Genomic DNA, 18,981 nt, shown 5'->3' on the forward strand with positions numbered 1-18,981 from the left:
ATCTCGTCTACTCCATGAACTGCATAGCCTAGTCATGACTTCAAAGTCCTCATACCCTCTATACGCTTTCAGAACTTGGTTATCTGTGTTCTCATAACTCCCAGAGTTTGTACAGTCTTGCCTCTCCTCCACCTTGTACCTGGCCAGCTCTGACCCAAAAACGATCAAGATCCAACTCACTCATTACTTCTATCTGCAGTTTTCTGTAACTACCTTTTCAAGCTTTAAATACCACTTATCACAATGCACTCTAATTACATGTTTTCTTGTTCACCTTCTCCCCAAAATTATGACTCCATGCCTACCCATCTATACCAAATGCTCAACTACTACCTAAACAACAGAAACCACTTAATATTTCTGAACTAAACACGGTCTCCTGACCCTAGAAAATCTAGACTTTTGGAACCCTCTCACTGGTTATTGTTCATCTCAGCTTGCTTATTTTCATTCAATGTAAGGAAATTGTTTAAAATGTCTTTTCTGAAAGTTACTTATACAATTTAAATGTTATCTGTATAAGCTCAGAAACCATGGGCCAGGGTGGAATTTCCCAGCTTTGAAATTTCACAAGCTGTTTCTTTGACGTTCCAAAAAAAGGTATTCAAAGAGAGTGCAATAAGTATGTTCTATCAACATAACCAACTATTTAACTAAAGTCTGGTAAGCAAAACCCAGGGTTATCTGTGCTAGGCAAGTGTTCCCAAAGCTGAACGCCGCCAAGGCCTCAGGACTTCACTAACAATGCAAACACCAGGATCCCATCCCAGAGACACCAAAGGTCCAGGATGAGGCTTACCGCAGCCTTCAGCAAGTTCCTCCCTCGGCTGACAATACTAAGTCAGGTTTTGAGAACCAGTGATTTCAAAGATACAAAGTAAGTGCCAGGGCTAAAAGTAAACGAAGATGTATTTTATTTGGAATTATCTTTCTCTGCAAACTTCATGACCCCTACTGTGTCCCAGAACCATGACTGGAGGCTCCAGAGAAAAGAACAGATAGAGTGTCAACAGTTCACTCGCTGCCTAGTCCCGCCAGCGCTTAGTCCTGTCCGGCCCACATTGGCGGACAGGGAGTCACAGGTTCGGTCAGACGTTTCCAGGCCCGGGCCGCCGAGCGCTCACGCAGCCTACCTGGTAGATGGCAGAACCCGAGTCCGGCTGGGTACCCAGCGTGGCCACCGAGTCCCCGTGATAAGCGCGCGGCCCGGGGACAAGGGCGCGGGCGCAAGGCCGCAGGGCTAACCTCAGGGAAGCCCACATAACAGCAGGCCCGGAGCGATCAACTAGCGGAAAACAGCGGCCTGCGCAGGTTCAGAGTTGGTTACTTCCCAACCAGCCTCCCTAATTCAGGGTACAGCTCAGCTCGCTTCCTTGCAGCCCCCAAACGCCTGAAAACACCGCAGACTCCCAGGTCAGCAAAGGCGCTTGCGTGCGCTCGCCAGCCGTAATTGGTCGTCGCGGCGCCCCACGCCCCCGGAACTCAGCCAATAAGCGACAGAGGCGCAGCCCCGCGAGGTCCCGTCCCCTCGCGAGCACGGGAGTTCCGCGGTCCGGAGGCGGAGCCACCTTCCGGTTGCCTCCCCTCCTGTCTGCGCACTGAGCTGGCTAGACGAGGTACGGTATCTTGGAAATAGTCTCTGTCCATTTTCGACGTGCTGTCTTTTTCTTCCTCTCTTAATAGAAGAGGGCTGGCACTTGAAAAATCTCATCATTATAAGAGAGCTGGAAACTGCACAGGCAGTAAGCTGTCCTGAGAAACAAAACTCTTTAGAGGCGATACGTCTTTATTCATTCATTCAACAAATATTTCTTCAGTGTCTCCTGTGTCCATTGCTCTCCTGGCGCTGGGTCTTATAAGTTCATGAGTGTTCCAGCTTTGTCTTCTCTTTCAAGGGTTTTGTTTTTGTTTTTGGCTATTTGGGGTGTGCTGCTTGAGATTCCGTATTAATTTTAGTATGAGTATTTCTGTTCATGAACATGTCATTGGGGTTTTGTTAGGGATTACATTGAATCTGTTCGCGGATAATATTGACATCTTAACAGTATTAAGTTTTGCAGTCCATGGACATGGGATGTGTTACCAGGTATTTGTGTCTTATTTCTTTCAGGATTGTTTTGTAGTTTCCATTGGGCAAGCTTTACACCTCCTTAGTTAATTCTTATTTTATGCTTTTTGTATTTTATTCTTTTTGATAGTATTGTACATGGAATTGTCTCTGTAATTTCCTTTTCAACTTGTTCATTAGTGTATAAAAATGGAACTGCTCTTTGTGTGTTGACTGTATCCTGCTACTTTGCTGAATTCATTTATTAGCTGTAACAGGTTTTTTTTTTGTCCGAGTATCTTCAGGGTTTTCTACTTACTCCTCATCTGCAAAGTGATAATTTTACTTCTTCCTTTCCAATTTGAATGCCTTTTCTCGTTCTTGCCTAACTGCTCTGGCTAGGACTTCCAGCATTATGTTGATAGCAGTGGCAAAAGTGGAACTTCTTGCCTTGTTCCTGATCTTTAGAGGAAACACTTTCAGTCTTTCACCACTGAATATGATGTTTGCTGTGCATTTTTCATACATGGCATTTACATGATGTTAAGATAGTTTTTTCCTATCCCTAGTTAGTTGTTTTTATCACGAAACAGTATTGTATTTTGCCAAATGCTTTTTCTGCATCAATTGAAATGATCATGTGTGTCTTTTTTCTTCTTTATTCTGTTAATGTGGTATATTTCATTAATCAGTTTTGATATGTTGGACCATCATCTTTGCATTCCAGGAATAAGCTCCCCAGTTGGTCCTAATGTATAACCCTTTGTATTATGCTGCTGAATTCAGTTTACTAGTATTTTATTGAGGACTTTTGCATCAACATTCATAAGGATAGTGGTCTGTAAGGTTCTTGTGTCTTTGTCTGGCTTTGGTAGCAGGATACTGGCCTCAGAATGCATCAGGAAGTGTTCTCATCAAGTTTTTTGTAAAAGTTTAAGGATGATTGATCTTAGTTCTTCTTTAAATGTTTGGTAGAATTCACCAGTGAAGCCATAAGGTTCAGTGCTTTTTGTCTACTACTCATTCAGTCTTTTTACTATAGATCTATTCAAATTTTGTCTTTGTTTTTTGTTTTCTTAGAGAGAGAAAGACCACGAGCAGAGGAGAGGGGCAGAAGGAGAGAGAATCCTAAGCAGGCTTCACATTCAGCGAGGATCCTGATATGGGACTTGATCTCATGATGCTGGGATCATGACCTGAGCTAAAATCAAGACCCAGACTCTCAACTGACGGAGCCACCCAGGCACCTCTCAAGTTTTCTGTTCTTTGTAATGTAGTCTTGATAGGTTTTGTTTCTAGGAATTCGTCCATTTGATCTAGGTTATCCAGTTTGTTGGTGTACAGTTGTACATAGTATTGTTTACTTTTTTACTTTAGGGAATACAGTATTTCAGCTTTCATAATGGAAATAACGATGTTTTTACCTCTTTCTCTCATAAATGATCCCAAAGCAACACAAAGAAGAATTCATATCCCACCTTCAATTAAACTAGGACATATGTGAAGATAGTAGGCAAAAACAAGAATACTAAATTTAGAAGAAAAAAGGAAGCTGAAATCTAAGTGCTTCCAGTGGAAGATAAAAACAAATAACGAGTCCGTTTGCCTCCCAGAAACCCCTGCAAGGCTCAGAAATTGGTGGTACCAGCAACAGACAAAGGTGTGGATGGATTTGAGGAAAGGCGGTAGAGACAAAGAAACAGTGGAACTAATTGAAAATCTGTATAAGAAGTAATTAGAACCTCAGGTTTCCATTCCCACTTGGCCCAGGATATATTTTCTGGAGAAACTGCCATCTCAGAAGTTCCAAATATAGGGACACTACACAGGATTAAAGTGCCAGATTGAAACCAAAAAGATTAATTGAAAGTCTGGAGGCCAAATCAAGAAAGCCCTGTTCCTGACCTTCCTTTTTCCTCCAAGGCCTAAAATGCTGGCTACCAGGTTTATGTAGGAGTCTAGAGAAACCTTACCACTTCATAGAAAAGATCAACAGTGACATCTGAGGTTTCCCAATGGAAAAACTCCTTAGAAAATAAGCATCTACTGTGTACCTACAATTTGGCTCATCCTATTTATACTCCAATAAGCTTGTAAAAGCTCCCAGTCAACTTTTTAGAAACTTTCTCTAACATATACATGGATAACCAAGCATCAACAGGCATTTGAGTAAAATTTTCAACATGTAATAGACACCCACCCCAACCAAGAAAACAAAAACAAGAAAACCTCAGAAGAAACCAATGGTAAAAGGAACAAACTACAACATCCTTAGAGAAATGAAAATACATTGCATTCATGAAACAAGAACAGGATTATGAAAAAAAAATTTAAAGCTTTTGTAAATAAAGATATGAAACCAAGACTTTAAAAAATCTGTAGAAGGGAAAGAAACATGGAGATAAAATTTTATTTTATTTAATGTTTATTTATTTTGAGAGAGTGAGTGAACAAGTGAGCATGAGCAGGGTAGGGGCAGAGGAAGAGAGAATCCCAAGCTATTGGCACAGAGCCTGATGCAGGGCTCCGTCTCACGATTGGCTCAATCTCATGACTGACATCGTGACTTGAGCTGAAATCAAGAGTCAGACGCTTAAGTGACTGAACTATCCAGGCACCCCTGGAAATAAAATTTTAAGCCCCATTTCCAACTTACAACTTGGTAGAAATGTAATCAAAACTAAAGATTACCAGCTTTAATTTGTCACTTAATGAGAAATTATTAGGATGAGAAAACATGTTATGAGGAAACAAGATACTCTGCTAGACACTAAATTTATTAGTAAGTGCCAGGGCTATTATTTCCTGGTTGGCATTAAATTTCAGTTTATACTTAACATTATACTTAACTAAAGTTTTAGTGGTTTATACTTGTGTATCTTATTATAATGGAGTTTTTAACTGTTTGCTAAGGGGAAATAGCTTTCCTTTAAGATTGAAAGGCTTGCTTTAATAGCCCCACAGTTGGTTTTAAACCTTAAGACTATGAATGGATGCTATGGAAATAACTATAGTTAAAATTTTTATTAGAATATAAAAGTCGACTGTTTTATAAAAGTCAAATATTTCAGCAATAAACAATTAGAAAATAAGCATTTTTAAAACATCATTTATAATGTATTCAAAGAGTATTAAGTACTGGGGTTCCTGGCTGGCTCATTTGGTAGAGCATATGACTTTTGATACAGTTGTGAGTTTGAGTCCCACACTGGGTGTAGAGATTACATAAAAAAAGAACATCAAGTAGTTAGATGTATATCTAACAAATGAGATGACACTACCATATATTTACACAAGAGAAAAACTTATCAACAAAAAGATTATGCACAAGAATATATATCTTTATTCAAAATAGTCAAAGTTTGGAAACAATACCCTAGGAAAATGGACAGAAAATTAGGGTCTATTCATATAATGTGGTATACTCATAAAATAGAATAAAACTCAGCAACAAAAGTGAACAAAGTACTAACAGGGATGGATCCCAAAAACATTGTGCAGAAGTAACCAGATAGAAAAAAAATGCAGCGTGTGATTCCACAAAGTTTTAAGTCCAAGCAAAACTAATCTTTGTGGGTGAGAGAGGGGAAGAGGCCAAGGTAACTTCCTAGCATAATGGAAATGTTTGCTTTGCAGGGTAGTTACAGAAGAGTATGCATTGTTAGTACTCAAAGTGAATACTTCAGATCTGTGTATTTTATGAAATGTAAACTATGCCTTAAAACTGTTAACTACAGGGGTACCTGGGTGGCCCAATTGGTTAAGCATCTGACTTTTGATCTTGGCACAGGTTATGATCTTCCAGTTCTTGATATCAAGACCCACATCAGCTCTGCGCTGACAGTGCATAGTTTCCTTGGGATTCTCTCTCCCTCTCTCTCTGCCCTTCCCCTGCCTGCTCTTTCAAAAAAAATGCACATTAAAATTATTTTACAGAAAAAAAGATTAATAGAAATTGTAGATAAAAGAACCATGAAAATAAAAGAAACAAAATTATCAAAACAGTAATATAAGAACATTTCCCAGAAGGGAGGGAAATGAAGTTTCTGTATTAAAAAGGTCCATTAAATGGATAAGGAATCAATGGCACCAAACTTTTAAACACTGAAAACTGGAAGACAATGGAGCATGCCTTCAAAATGATGTGAAAAGTATTTTCAAATTATTCAAGAATTCTATTCATAGCCCAACTGAGAGTAGAATAAAGAAATTTCAGACAGGTAAAGTCTTAAATAATGTTATCGCCCATGTACCGTCTTGCAGTAAACAGTGGAGAATGTACCTTCCAAAACAAATCAAGAAAAGGCACCTGGGTGGCTCAGTCAGTTGAGCCTCCGACTTCGGCTCAGGTCATGATCTCACCACGCATGGGTTTGAGCCCCGCGTTGGGCTCTTGCTGACAGCTTAGAGCCTGCTTTGGATTCTGTGTCTCCCCCTTTCTCTGACCCTCCCATGCTCATGCTCTGTCTCTCTGTTTCCCAATAATAAATAAATGTTAAAAATTAAAAACAAATCAAGAAAGACAATGCCAAGGGTCCTACAGAGAATCTAAACCAGGAAAGAGAGGTAGGAAATTCAGAGAGTAAAGGCAAAGGGCAGTCCCACAATGACAGCTGTGCTGCACATAAAGACCTACGAAGCCACTAGACCAGTTTACAGTAGGAAGAGGTTCATAAAGTTTTCTAAGAAAAAAAGGAAACTGTTTATCTGACAGTTTGGCCATGTGGAAAATTATACACAGAGGCATTCTGAAGCAATTATTGACTCCAAGAAAAACAAAAGGTTGTACCAGAAGTGTCACCTTAGTACATAATGTGGCACAGCAATGAATAGTTACAATTAATACAACAGCAATACTGAATACGGATTAAACCTTAATTGTAACATATTAAGGACGTATGGAAGGGAGAGTTTAAGAAAGCTAGTATTCTTTTTTTTTATGTTTATTTTTGAGAGAGAGAGATCACACACATGAAAGAGAAGGGAAGGGGCAGAGGGATATAAAATCCAAAGCACACTCTACACTGTCAGTGCAAAGCCTTATGTGGGGCTCAAACCCATGAATCATGAGATCATGACCTGAATTGAAGTCAGATGTTCAACCGACTGAGCCACCCAGGTGCCCAAGAAAGCTAAAATTCTTTTTTTGAATTTTTTTAATGTTTATTTTGTGAATATGTATGTTTGGTCCCACTTTATTTTTTAAAATTTTTTTTAATGTTTTATTTATTTCTAAGAGAGAGAGACAGCATGAACAGGGGAGGGTCAGAGAGAGAGGGAGACACAGAATCCAAAACAGGCTCCAGGCTCTCAGCTAGCAGTCAGCACAGAGCCCAATGTGGGGCTCAGACCCACAAACCATGAGATCAGGACCTGAGCCAAAGTCAGACGCTTAGCCGACTGAGCCACCCAGGCACCCCAATGTTTATTTATTTTTGAGAGATAGAGAGACAGACTGTGAGCAGGGGAGGGGCAGAGAGAGAGAGACAGATTCCAAAGCAGGCTCCAAGCTCTGAGCTGTCAGCACAGAGCCTGATGCAAGGCTCGAACCCACCAACTGTGAGATCATGACCTGAGCCAAAGTCAGAAGCTTAACCGACTGAGCCACCAAGGGGCCTCAAGAAAGCTAATATTCTTAAGCACCAAAATGCACAATATCTAACATTCATAAATAAGAGATTAACAGAATAACCGTATTTAGAAATATGTAATAACAGAAGAAACAGCTAGTTTGAAATCTAGCACTCTTTAACTTTTTAAGCCACGTATAATGATTTTTTAAAATACGAAATAATGCATATTAAAAGGTTAGTACCAAGCCTAGAATAATAAATGGTAACCTGTTATTTTTAAAAAGTGAGGGTTTTTAAAAATCTGGGCAGAGGGAAATTAGAGTAAAAAGTAAAGCCAGAATGAATTTACTACATAAAGTGTGTGATACGAAGTATCTTGCTGTAGTTTTGCCACAAATTTAGCCTTGCTTTGATAAAGAAAACAACATAAGGATTCACAAGGCCCACATAAAATATCAGACCAGTTGAACAGAAGTCCTAATTATTCCTGGCACTGAAGTCAAAGAAATATTTCCTACGGATTCTCCTAAGTAGGATATTGGGAGATTAAAAAAAAAAAAAAAATTAAGTCTGTAACATCATTATGGTAAAAATAACAATTTCTTCAGGCTTTTGTACTATCTGACATAATATCCTTAACCACAGCAGACAAAACAATGTATGCAGCCCATATACATAGCTCTTTGATGATCTGACCAAATTCAGTATAAAAATTCTACTTGGAGAAATGGCCAGGCTACTCTTTAGGAAAATTTCTACAAATATTTCTCTCAGCTAAATTTTTTGAACAACTAAGATTTTGTCAATATCCATCCACTTCAGAAGTCCAGGATTATATTATGTCCAGGACTAAAGTTTCCCATTTGTCTTTCTCTACAGAGAAAACAAAATTGGAAGAAAAAAAAGAATGAAAGAGATTGAGAATTCTTGTACCTAAAAATTCATTATTTAAGGAATAAATGAACAAGAAAGCAACTCTCCACATGTCCTAAATGGGAATCAGGGGCAAGTCTATTCTTTATTCTTACAAGATCAAAAACATATCCTTCACAGCACGCGTATCAAACAAAAGATTAATTCTTCCAGGTATACTATATTTGTACAGAAGGAAGAAAGTTAAGTGTAAGCTGTAGGTGAAAAACTGACAAGTTTTGGTTAATTAAACATCACTATCTTTCGGTCATTTGAAAAGAAAAAAGACAACAGAAATAGTATAAAATAACTTTTATTTACATAATTTATATCTATAGAACATAACTGCTTTCTTTATAACAAGAAAATTTACAAATGACATATTGCTTTTTGTCAAAAACTCCTTCAAGCAAGAGAGTATATACATGGTCTATATATACACTTCTATTTCAAATAACATGGTCAAGAGTGGATATTCATAATTTTATCTGTGCCTCATTCATTTACCAACAATTAGGCTTTTAAACCATCATGTTGATTGCGTGCTAAGATATAAGTGTTCAGGAGGAAAAGTCAAGAAAACAAAAACCATTATTCATACCTCCTTTAAGATTTATAAAATTCTTCTTCACAACATTATCTTTATATGAATCAGATTAAATACAGGCGTGACTAATTCCTTCCACCCTGTAAGGTAAAGACACTGATTACGTTTCTCATTTTCCCAGATTAGTTTTAAGGATATAATAGTAGGACAATTTAGCTGGCTGACTTGATTCTTTAACACAATGAATGCCCAAAGATAAAATTACTTCTTATACAGTAAGAAGCTGTATCTTCCATAAAATTAATTCATTATAGATGAACAAGAGACAGATGTTAACAAAGTTAAAAAATAAATATTACACAAGGGATAAAATAATAGTTTAACTGTGGCAACTTAACACCAAAACTAACATTAACTGAAAGAAACTATTTCAGAATATGAGACTTTAAAAAATTTTATAAAAACAGGGCATTAAAATGACAATGTGATTTAATACCATGATTTTTGTGACATCTTAATCACATGAAATAAATTAATGCATACCTATTGAGAATTTCCACTCAGATTCTTAGATCCTCCTTTATGACAAAGTTAAATTGTAAATTTCACTATAAAGCAATGAATAAGAAATGCTCAAACAGCAATTTTAGGATTACTGTTACACTTGTTGAGCCATATCCTATTTTACTAGTGAACTCAAAAATTGGCCACAATTTCTTTCAATATACAATTATCTGGACATTAAAATATCTTCCCAGCTGAAAATACTGATGATTTTGTAATGCAATCAATCAACAGTTTTAATTGTTGATGTACAACTCATAACTTCAGTGATGAATATTTTATAGATAAAGATGTCAGCACCTTAAAGTATGAAAATTGCTATCTAATGTAGGGATCAAACTAAAAGCCCAATCCAGCCATGTAGATCACTTAAGAATCCTCTGTGGCTGTTTGCACACTGAAATAGCAGAGTTTAATAATTGCCACAGACACTTTCTAGCCCACAATTGTGGAAAGTATTTCTGACTCTTGCTCTGAGACTTTTCAAATAGAATATTAAATCTGCTTTTTTAAGAAGTTAGATTCAAACCACCAAAGATTTGGGTGGAAAATGGAATTACAAATGTAAATAACAAAATTTCAAAATTAAAAACAACCCTTAAATTAATACTGATGATAATCAATGACTTAATGAAGTTTTATTATTATCTGATTTTCTGTTTTAATATCACAATTATGTTCTGTGCTTAACGGCCTAAGTGTTCCTAAAGCAGAATTTAATGGGGGAAAAAAACTATCAAGAAATCAGTTTTTAAAAAAAGGAATGTGTGTCAGTGTATGTGTGTGTAAAGGGGATTGAGTTTTGTATGTAAATCTCCCTCATAAATTAAGGGTTTTTCCCCCATACAAATCCTGAGATTATCTAAGAAATAAGAAAAACCAAAAATTCACAGTACAAATATACTAAACTATGAGAAACAAATGTATTCAAAACATACACTATCCAAATACCTTTAGTGATATAACTTTAAATATCTTTAAAATTAAAGAGGGAAAAGGGACAAACATAAATTTGTCAATGCCTTCTCTACCCATAATCTGAGTGGTGAAAATAATTAAAACTGAATATTCTTTTAAATAAAAAATTTAAAAATAAATAAACTTTTTGATGTTTTGTCTTTATAAATAATAAGTTTAAATACTACTTACTTGTTCAATTAGGACTAATGTTACATCAACATCAATTAGAAAAATACATATTTTCCAGTCAAATAGATGAAAATAGAAGTTTTTAACATTTACCATACTAAAGCGGAGTTTCACAATATGCTTTCATATACCTAGAGGCAACTGAAAGGCCTTCAGCAAAACCAACAAAACACAAAAAACAAAACCACCTCCCCGCCCCCCACCAAAAAAAAATCCCAGAAAAAAAACCTTTACAAAAGAAGTTCACTAAATGTTAAATACAATCCACCTCCAAATACTTGGGCACTGTGATTTATACAGAAACATTTATCCACAACATTCCAGAATGTCCATGTGTGTTCAGCACAGGAAGAATAAAAATGTAAACAAGAGAAGCTATTTCCATCTCAGAAGCAGTTCTTAATTGCTTTGTATTTCCAAAATGCTGAATCAGTCAGAATGAAAGGAACCTCGGCAAAGCTTTCCACTGATTATAACAGCTTCAAATTAAGCTCATTAAATATTCAGAATCAACCTAAAGAAAAATAGCCAGTGATGCTTTTTTCTAAATACTGCTTAGTTGATATAATTGACCGTGGAAATCCTAGACTTATAAAAAAAAAAAAAAAAAAGGACTTCTATTATGTTTCATCCACTTGGATAAAGATATCACTAAAAAAATATTCAGAGACTGTGGTGGGCCCCTCTTCAGGTGCCCGATTTTGGCCAGTTTTACATTCTTCTTTTGGTAAGGGACGATCAGAAGAAACCTAAAAAGATAATAAAAATAAGTACGCCACACAACATTTATGTATTGGTAGGGGTAATCTAAATTGATATTGCCTTTCAATATCAATTTAAACTACCACAAAGCAATATAGTGATAAATATTAAGAGTTTTAACTATGTTCATGCTCATTGACCAAATAATTTCATTTCTATGCTGTTATATTAGGGAAATAATACAAAACATAGTATAAGAGTTTTATGAATAAGACAACCTTTGAAGCATTACTTTTAATAAAAATGGACTCAATATACAACCGCAGACATGATTAAATTAATTATAATATACACATGGTCCATTATTTTACCCTCATTTCCATGAAAAAAATTTTATATAGAAAAACATAACATCAAATCTACAATGAAAAGTTTTAATAATCTGGGTAAGAACAGACACACTCATGGGCCACCTGGGTGGCTCAGTCGATTAAGCCTCTGACTTCAGCTCAGGTCAAGGTCTCATGGCTGTGAGTTTTGAGCCCTGCATTGGGCTCTGTGCTGACAACTCAGAGCTTGGAGCCTGCTTCAGCTTCTTTCTCCTTCTCTCTCTGCCCCTCCCCTACTTGCACTCTGTCTCTCTCTCTCTCAGAAACAAACATTAAAAAATATTTATATTTATTTATTTATATGTTTATTTATTTATTTCTGAGAGAGAGAGAGAGACAGCGTGAGCAGGGGTGGGTCAGAGAGGGAGACACAGAATCTGAAACAGGCTCCAGGCTCTGAACTAGCTGTCAGCACAGACAGTTTGAGCCTGATGCAGGGCTCAAACCCACTAACCGTGAGATCATGACCTGAGCTGAACTCGGACGCTTAACCAACTGAATCACCCAGGCACCCCAGGAGTGCCTTTTTACTTTTTTTTTATTTTTTATTTTTTTAAACGTTTTATTTATTTCTAGGAGAGAGACAGCATGAGAAGGGGAGGGTCAGAGAGAGAGGGAATCACAGACTCTGAAACAGGCTCCAGGCTCTGAGCTGGCAGTCAGCATAGAGCCCGACGCGGGGCTCAAACCCACGAACCGTGAGATCATGACCTAAGCGAAAGTCGGACGCTTAACCGACTAAGCCACCCAGGCGCCCCCAGGAGTGCCTTTTTAAATGACCAGAAAGACAGAAGCCATAAAAGGAAAGACGGATAAAAGTCATCTAAGTAAAAATAAAAAATATCTGCATGGCAAAAACTACCATACACAAAATCAAAACATAAAGGGCATACAGGCTAAAAACAGAACAAAACAAAACAAAACCAAAACCATATACAAGCTTCATCACAAAGGATTTTCTTTAAGAGCATCTACAAATCAGTATGAAAAAGACTAATAAACCAACCAATTTTTTTAAAAAAATCAAACATATAAACAGATGGTTCACAAAGAAAGCATAAATCATTCAAATACATGAAGAGGTGTTCAGCCTCACTCATATAATGCTCATTAAATCTATGAAGAATGTCCTAATGTGAAAAAAATTGATTACATGCTAGTGTGAGGAGAAAGGCCCTCTCATACACTGCTGATAAGAAGAGAAAGTGATATATTCCCTATGGAAGACAATCAAGTAATATCTATCAAAAGAATAATCATTCCTTTTGATCAGCAGCTACATTTCTAGGAATTCAATCTATAGATCAAAGTATAAAATCACTCATTTCTAAGTTAGATATTACATTATTTGAAATAGCAAATCATTAGGAATAACCTAAATAGCTACCAATGTGAGACCGATATTGCTCTATGGTACACCCAAACAATGGAGTAGGATACAGTCATTAAAAATAATGAGGACACTCTTGGGTACTTATTCCTGAAATGTGAACTTATATCCACACAAGAACTTGTGTATGAGTGTTCACAGCAGCTTCATCCATAATAGGCAAAAATTGAAAATAACCCAAATGTCCTTCAAGTGGTAAAAGGATAAACATGAGAATTCTATTCAGCATTGAAAACTAACAAATTCATAAAACCATCTGGATGTTTCTCTAGGGAACTATGCTGAGTGGGAAAAAAGTTGATTCCATTGACACAACTGTATACAACATTCCACTTACATAACATTCTTTGACCGACAAATTTAATGGTGTAGAACAGGCTGCCAGAAATTCAGAAGAGTGGGGGTGGGATGCAATGGAAACATGTCTATAAAATGCAACACAAAGAATCTCTGTGGTGACAAAACTCTTTTGTAGCTAGACTGTGGCAATGTCATTATCATGGTGGTGATACTGTACCATACTTTTATAAGATGTTAACATTGGGGAAAAATGAATAAAACATATATGGGATCTCTCTGGATTGTTTTCTAAAACTGCATGTGAATCTACCATTATCCCAAAATAAAAAAGTTTAATTTAAATTAAAAAAAAAAAAAAGATGGGGTGCCTGAGTGATTCAGTTTGTTGAGCGTCTGACTCTTGATTTCAGTGCTAGGCTATGTGGTGATAGTGTGGAGCCTGCTTACGATTCTTTCTCTCTCTCCCTCTTGTTCTCACCCTCTCTCTCTGTCCCCTCTCAAAATAAAGAAACATAAAAAAAGAGAAGAGAGAGACTGAGACAGAGAAGAAGGAAGAACTTTACATACTATTTTGCAAAGATCTCGAAGACATACTGTTATGGTGAAAACAGCAAGGAAGAACTGTATGCTATTATTTTGAAATAAAAAGAAGAAAAATGTTTATGTTTGTGTACACAGAAAATATCTCTGGAAAACTAACCAAAAACTGACTAACAGCATACACTTGTAAAAAGGGGAAATGAGGAAGCTAAAGAACGGATGTTGGAAACTTTGTAAACTTTTTTTGTAGATACAAATTTGAAAACATGTAGAATATATTACTGTTTCAAAAATAATAATAAAATAGCAATTTGAGAATGTTTAGTCTTGCCTCACACTCTATACCAAAGTCTTATAACTATGAACAGAGTTCATTTTAAAACTAATTACTGAACATTTTATACCTTGGAGAAAAACTTTCTCTAATCATAAAAGCAATTTAATAAACTGTAAAGAAAAAATAGATTTGGCTAAACATTTAAAACCTATTATTAAAAACCCTCCAAAATTTTAAAAAGTAAATGAATTTGAAAAAATTACTTGAAGCAAAGAGCTAAAAAGGTATGTGGCTTTCTTACATAAGGATCTCACATAAACTGGTAAGAAAACCACTAAGATCCCCAAAGTTATAAATAAGCAAAAGACAGGAACAAAACAGAAAAAAAAAAAAAGAGAGAGAAAATGTAATAAATATATGGGGGGAAAAAGTCATTATTAACTAAAGAAATGCAAATTAAACAAATAAAATTACATTTCCACATTGCTGGTAATTGTAATAACTGTTCTCCATAGAAATTTGGCAATAATAAAGACTCATAAAATACTGGTATCAGAAAATAATTCTAGGAAATATAAAATATTAAAAATTTTTAAAGATGGTCTTCACAAAAGTACTCCTTTTGAGGCTCACATTATCCAATAGCTTTCCTGTGCTAGATCATAAGTAACCAACTGCAATATTCTTCCTAAGTTTTTGATACAAGTTCATGTTCTTCCACCCCAGTACTTGCCATATGAACAGCTACAGAATGTACAGAAAGGAAACATACAAATTCTAATTTTACCATTCCTTGAATTTTTTTTAATGTTTATTTACTTTTGAGAGAGACAAAACAGTGCAGGAGAGGGACAGAGAAAGAGAGGGGTCAGAGGATCCAAAGCGGGCTTTGTGCGGACAGCGGCAAGCCCAAGGTGGGACCTGAACTCACGAACGGTGAGATCATGACCTGAGCCAAATTCAGACACTCAACTAACTGAGCCATCCAGCCACTCCACCATTCCTTGAAATCTTATGGGTGTCAGGACATTTTCCCCAAAGCAAAGAGAACACAAGTACTGCTTTGTTTTGTTTCCACAAGTCAAAAAGTTCTTTGCATTAAAGGAATGGCAATTAGGGGCACCTGGGTGGCTCAATCAGTTAAGCGTCCATCTTCGGCTCAGGTCATGATCTCACAGTTCGTGGCTTCAAGCCCCGCGTCAGGCTCTGTGCTGACAGCTCAGAGCCTAGAGCCTGCTTCAGATTCTGTGTCTCCCTCTCTTTCTGACCTTCCCCTGCTCACGATCTCTCTCTCTCTCTTTCAGAAATAAATAAAATATTAAAAAAAACATTTAAAGGAATGGCAATTAAGTGTTCATTTATGGCTCCCTTAATGGATCTGTACTAAAGGAGCTGTAACTTAATAATTCAACATCTATCTTCTTTCCCTTTTAATGAGGTATGATGGGGAAGAGATGGACAAGCAGTGCTCTGAAATAATTTTTGACATCCAAAAGAAAATAACAATTGCCATGTTCTTCCTAGTTGAGTCTGATATCTAAACCATTCTATACAAATAAAAAAATATAACAGTTAACACGTACCTGAGCTGGTGAACTGCCAATATTCTCAGATTCAGTATTAACAACAACACTTGGAGATGGAAGCAGATCAGAGGACTCTTGGGTTTTTTTCTGGCTTTCATTGAGTGGATTTGATCTTTTCAAATTCTGTCTTAGAGTAGGTATAAAAGGCTTTAGGCGTTTCTTATTATAAACATGAGTAGGTTCATCAGAGTCCAAACTATTCTTGGAACATATTAAAGACAAAAATCCCAGGGGTCTTCTGCCAGGTCTAGAAATGCAAATGTAAACATATTCAAGAATATCCAGGAAGATACATTCTTAATACCAATTTCTATTAATGCTAAAATGACACCCGTGATATACCACCTTAGTGGTATCAGCACATCTACTAAGTATCATTATTATTCTGATCATTATTTATTCCATCATACCAGGAGCTGCCTATGCAGATTTTCTACCTAAAAAGTTAGTTTCAGCATTTAGAGGTAAGCTCTTGTTATACAGAATATTTTATCTTAAGAGTTCTACAAAAATGTTGACATTACTGAATTTCCTTTGACAAAACTCCTCCCCTTTACATGACTGACAGAGGAATGTGTTTATACAACATCATCCCAAGTACGGGACTTAGTCTTTACATATATATCTGCTGTGTAGAGGTTACGTTTATCCTTGGAGAGACAGAAATGGCAGGGAGGATTTATTAAAGATCTTCTTACAGTACCTGGACAATGGGGTTTTTGAAGCTGCTGTGATGCTATCCATTTGCTCAGGCTTCGAAGATCCCTCTTCCTTATCAGAGACAATCATCTCATTCTGAGGTAACTGAGGTGTACTCGTTTCTGTATGTGTATCTGCTCTTTCATCAAGAGACTGAGACTCTACACTCAGCAAAGTTGGTTCAAGTTCCTCGTTCTGAGGTTCTGGAGTTGTATGTGTGCTTCCTGAGGTAGGGAAGGTATCTTGTCCCTTGTAAGACTCCCCTTCAAAAAATCAAAGACAAATGGTAAGCATCCATACTGAAATTTATATATCCAGTTGAACTGCAATATTTGAAGGAAAAAAAATCAGAACATTCATTCTATCATAAACTACCCTAATAAGAGTAAACTAAATTATAAATTCATATATAAGTTATCAGGACTATTAAGAACATTGTAACTGGTATAAAGCTATGGTAATAGTTTCTGTATTCAGATACAAAATAGTCATAGCAACATATTTTGACCTAGAAAATCTCTGTCTCTCTCTATATATATATGTCTTTTCTAATCTCCGGGTAAACCTGTGGAACTATAAAAACTCCATTAGGCTTAGCTTTCTAATTCCTGAAATATAGTTGTTGCTTTTACAAGAAATCCTGTCGCCATACGGTTTTCTATTCATTACAGGATGAAAGTAGCTTCTTGTGGCTACGCAAGTGCCAAATCCAAGATCTTGGCTGAGAAGAAAAACTTCTAATAATAAAAGGAAGACACTTAGAGAAAGTGAGCAAGACTCTTCTTCAATTCCAAATTTGAATAGATGCATCAAAAATATCCAAAAATAACAAAACGTAATCACATTAAAATTATTTCACTCACCTGTTTCCTCAACATTTATTTCCTTTGAACGCTCCTGTTTTAAAAAAAAAAATTACAAAAAAATTAAAAATCCATTCATCAAGTCAATCTTTCCTTTCTTTATAAATGTTTATTTTGAGACAAGAGAGAGTGTACAAATGGCAGAGAGGCAGAGAGAGAAGGAAAAAGAGAATCCCAAGCAGGCTCTGCACCTTCAGCACAGAGCCCAACATGGGGCTCGATCTCACCAACCCTGAGATCAAGATCTGAGCCAAAATTAAGAGTCAGAAGCTTAATCACCCATGCACGCTCCCCATCCCCTTTTCTAACTAAAGAAAGCATATATCTCTCAGAAAGCTCTAGGGTAAAAGATGTCTTATGGAAACTCTACCACACATTTATGAAAAAAACATTGCTCTTGTTATTTAAACTGTTCTAGAGAACAGTAAAAGAGGGAAAGTTTCCAAATGCTTTTTATAAATCAAGGTTAATACTGATTCAAATTCACCAGTACAAAAATATCAAATGAAATAGTATAAGCATTATTCAACAACATATCAAGATTAACATAATAATCAAGCAGTTTGTTTCAGGAATGCAAAGATGATTCAATATAGGAAATCGAATATAACTCAACAGAACTGAGGAGAAAAATAGTATCATCATCTCTCTGTTTGTGGGGAAAGTGTCCATTAGTGCTTATGCTTGGAAAAAACTTTATATTGAATAAAAAGACATTTTCTTAACACCATAAACTATAATTACTACATTCAAAAACCAGCATCTCAATCCATAAACAATGGAAATATTCCCATTTAAGTCAGGAATAAGAAAAATATATCTACTATCAGGACTATTTTCTGACTTTTTGTTTTCAAATTATACTAGCCAATATAGTCAGAAAAGAGAAGAATAAATGCTGACAAAAACTGAGGACTGATGGATGTGGGGGGGAGGGGGGGTGGGCATGGAGGAGGGCACTTCGGGGATGAGCACTGAGTGTTATGTGGAAACTAATTTGACAATAAACTATTTAAAAAAAAAAAAGAAAGAAAAGAGAAGAATATTAAAGGTATACAAAGATGAGAAGAATTAAAATTTTATTTGCAGATTATATGACTTTCCTTAGAAAACCCAAAAGAATCAATAGAAAAATTACTGTATGTGTTGAAGGGAATTAATAAGTTCTCCAGATATAAAAGAATTCAATGATAAGAGCAACAAAAGATAAAATTCTTAGGGATAACCTCATAAGAAATGGAGAATTTATTTTTTTTTATTTTTTATTTTTTTTTAATATTTTTATTTATTTCTAGGAGAGAGAGAGACAGCGTGAGCAGGGGAGGGTCAGAGAGAGAGGGAGTCACAGACTGAAACAGGCTCCAGGCTCTGAGCTGGCAGTCAGCACAGAGCCCGATGCGGGGCTCGAACCCACGAACCATGAGATCATGACCTAAGCGAAAG

The 18,981-nt window shown here is 36.3% G+C and overlaps 2 protein-coding genes across 5 annotated transcripts in view; both read right to left on the reverse strand.

The window, feature by feature from the left end:
• The window catches only part of MCCC2 (methylcrotonoyl-CoA carboxylase 2), a 65,896-nt gene extending 64,489 nt beyond the window's left edge, over positions 1 to 1,407 (reverse strand). Inside the window, exon 1 of the mRNA XM_039256046.1 lies at positions 1,134 to 1,407. Coding sequence (XP_039111977.1) covers positions 1,134 to 1,262 — 129 coding nt within the window. The 5' untranslated portion in view covers positions 1,263 to 1,407. The remainder of the gene's footprint in view (positions 1 to 1,133) is intronic.
• A 7,422-nt stretch (positions 1,408 to 8,829) lies between these two features.
• BDP1 (B double prime 1, subunit of RNA polymerase III transcription initiation factor IIIB) overlaps positions 8,830 to 18,981 on the reverse strand; it is a 95,363-nt gene continuing 85,211 nt past the window's right edge. For 3 of the 4 annotated variants that reach the window (XM_039256067.1, XM_039256066.1, XM_039256065.1), the window contains 4 exons: positions 17,539 to 17,572; positions 16,680 to 16,938; positions 15,974 to 16,223; positions 8,830 to 11,541 (listed from right to left, as the gene is read on the reverse strand). In XM_039256067.1, coding sequence (XP_039111998.1) covers positions 11,413 to 11,541; positions 15,974 to 16,223; positions 16,680 to 16,938; positions 17,539 to 17,572 — 672 coding nt within the window. In that variant the 3' untranslated portion in view covers positions 8,830 to 11,412. Of the gene's footprint in view, positions 11,542 to 15,973; positions 16,224 to 16,679; positions 16,939 to 17,538; positions 17,573 to 18,981 lie in introns of those variants that run through there. The other variant, XM_039256068.1, reaches the window with a different exon arrangement.

This window comes from Hyaena hyaena, unplaced genomic scaffold (assembly GCF_003009895.1).
Source record: "Hyaena hyaena isolate Hyena2069 unplaced genomic scaffold, ASM300989v1 scaffold_558, whole genome shotgun sequence".
In the NCBI taxonomy this organism is placed as follows: domain Eukaryota; kingdom Metazoa; phylum Chordata; class Mammalia; order Carnivora; family Hyaenidae; genus Hyaena; species Hyaena hyaena.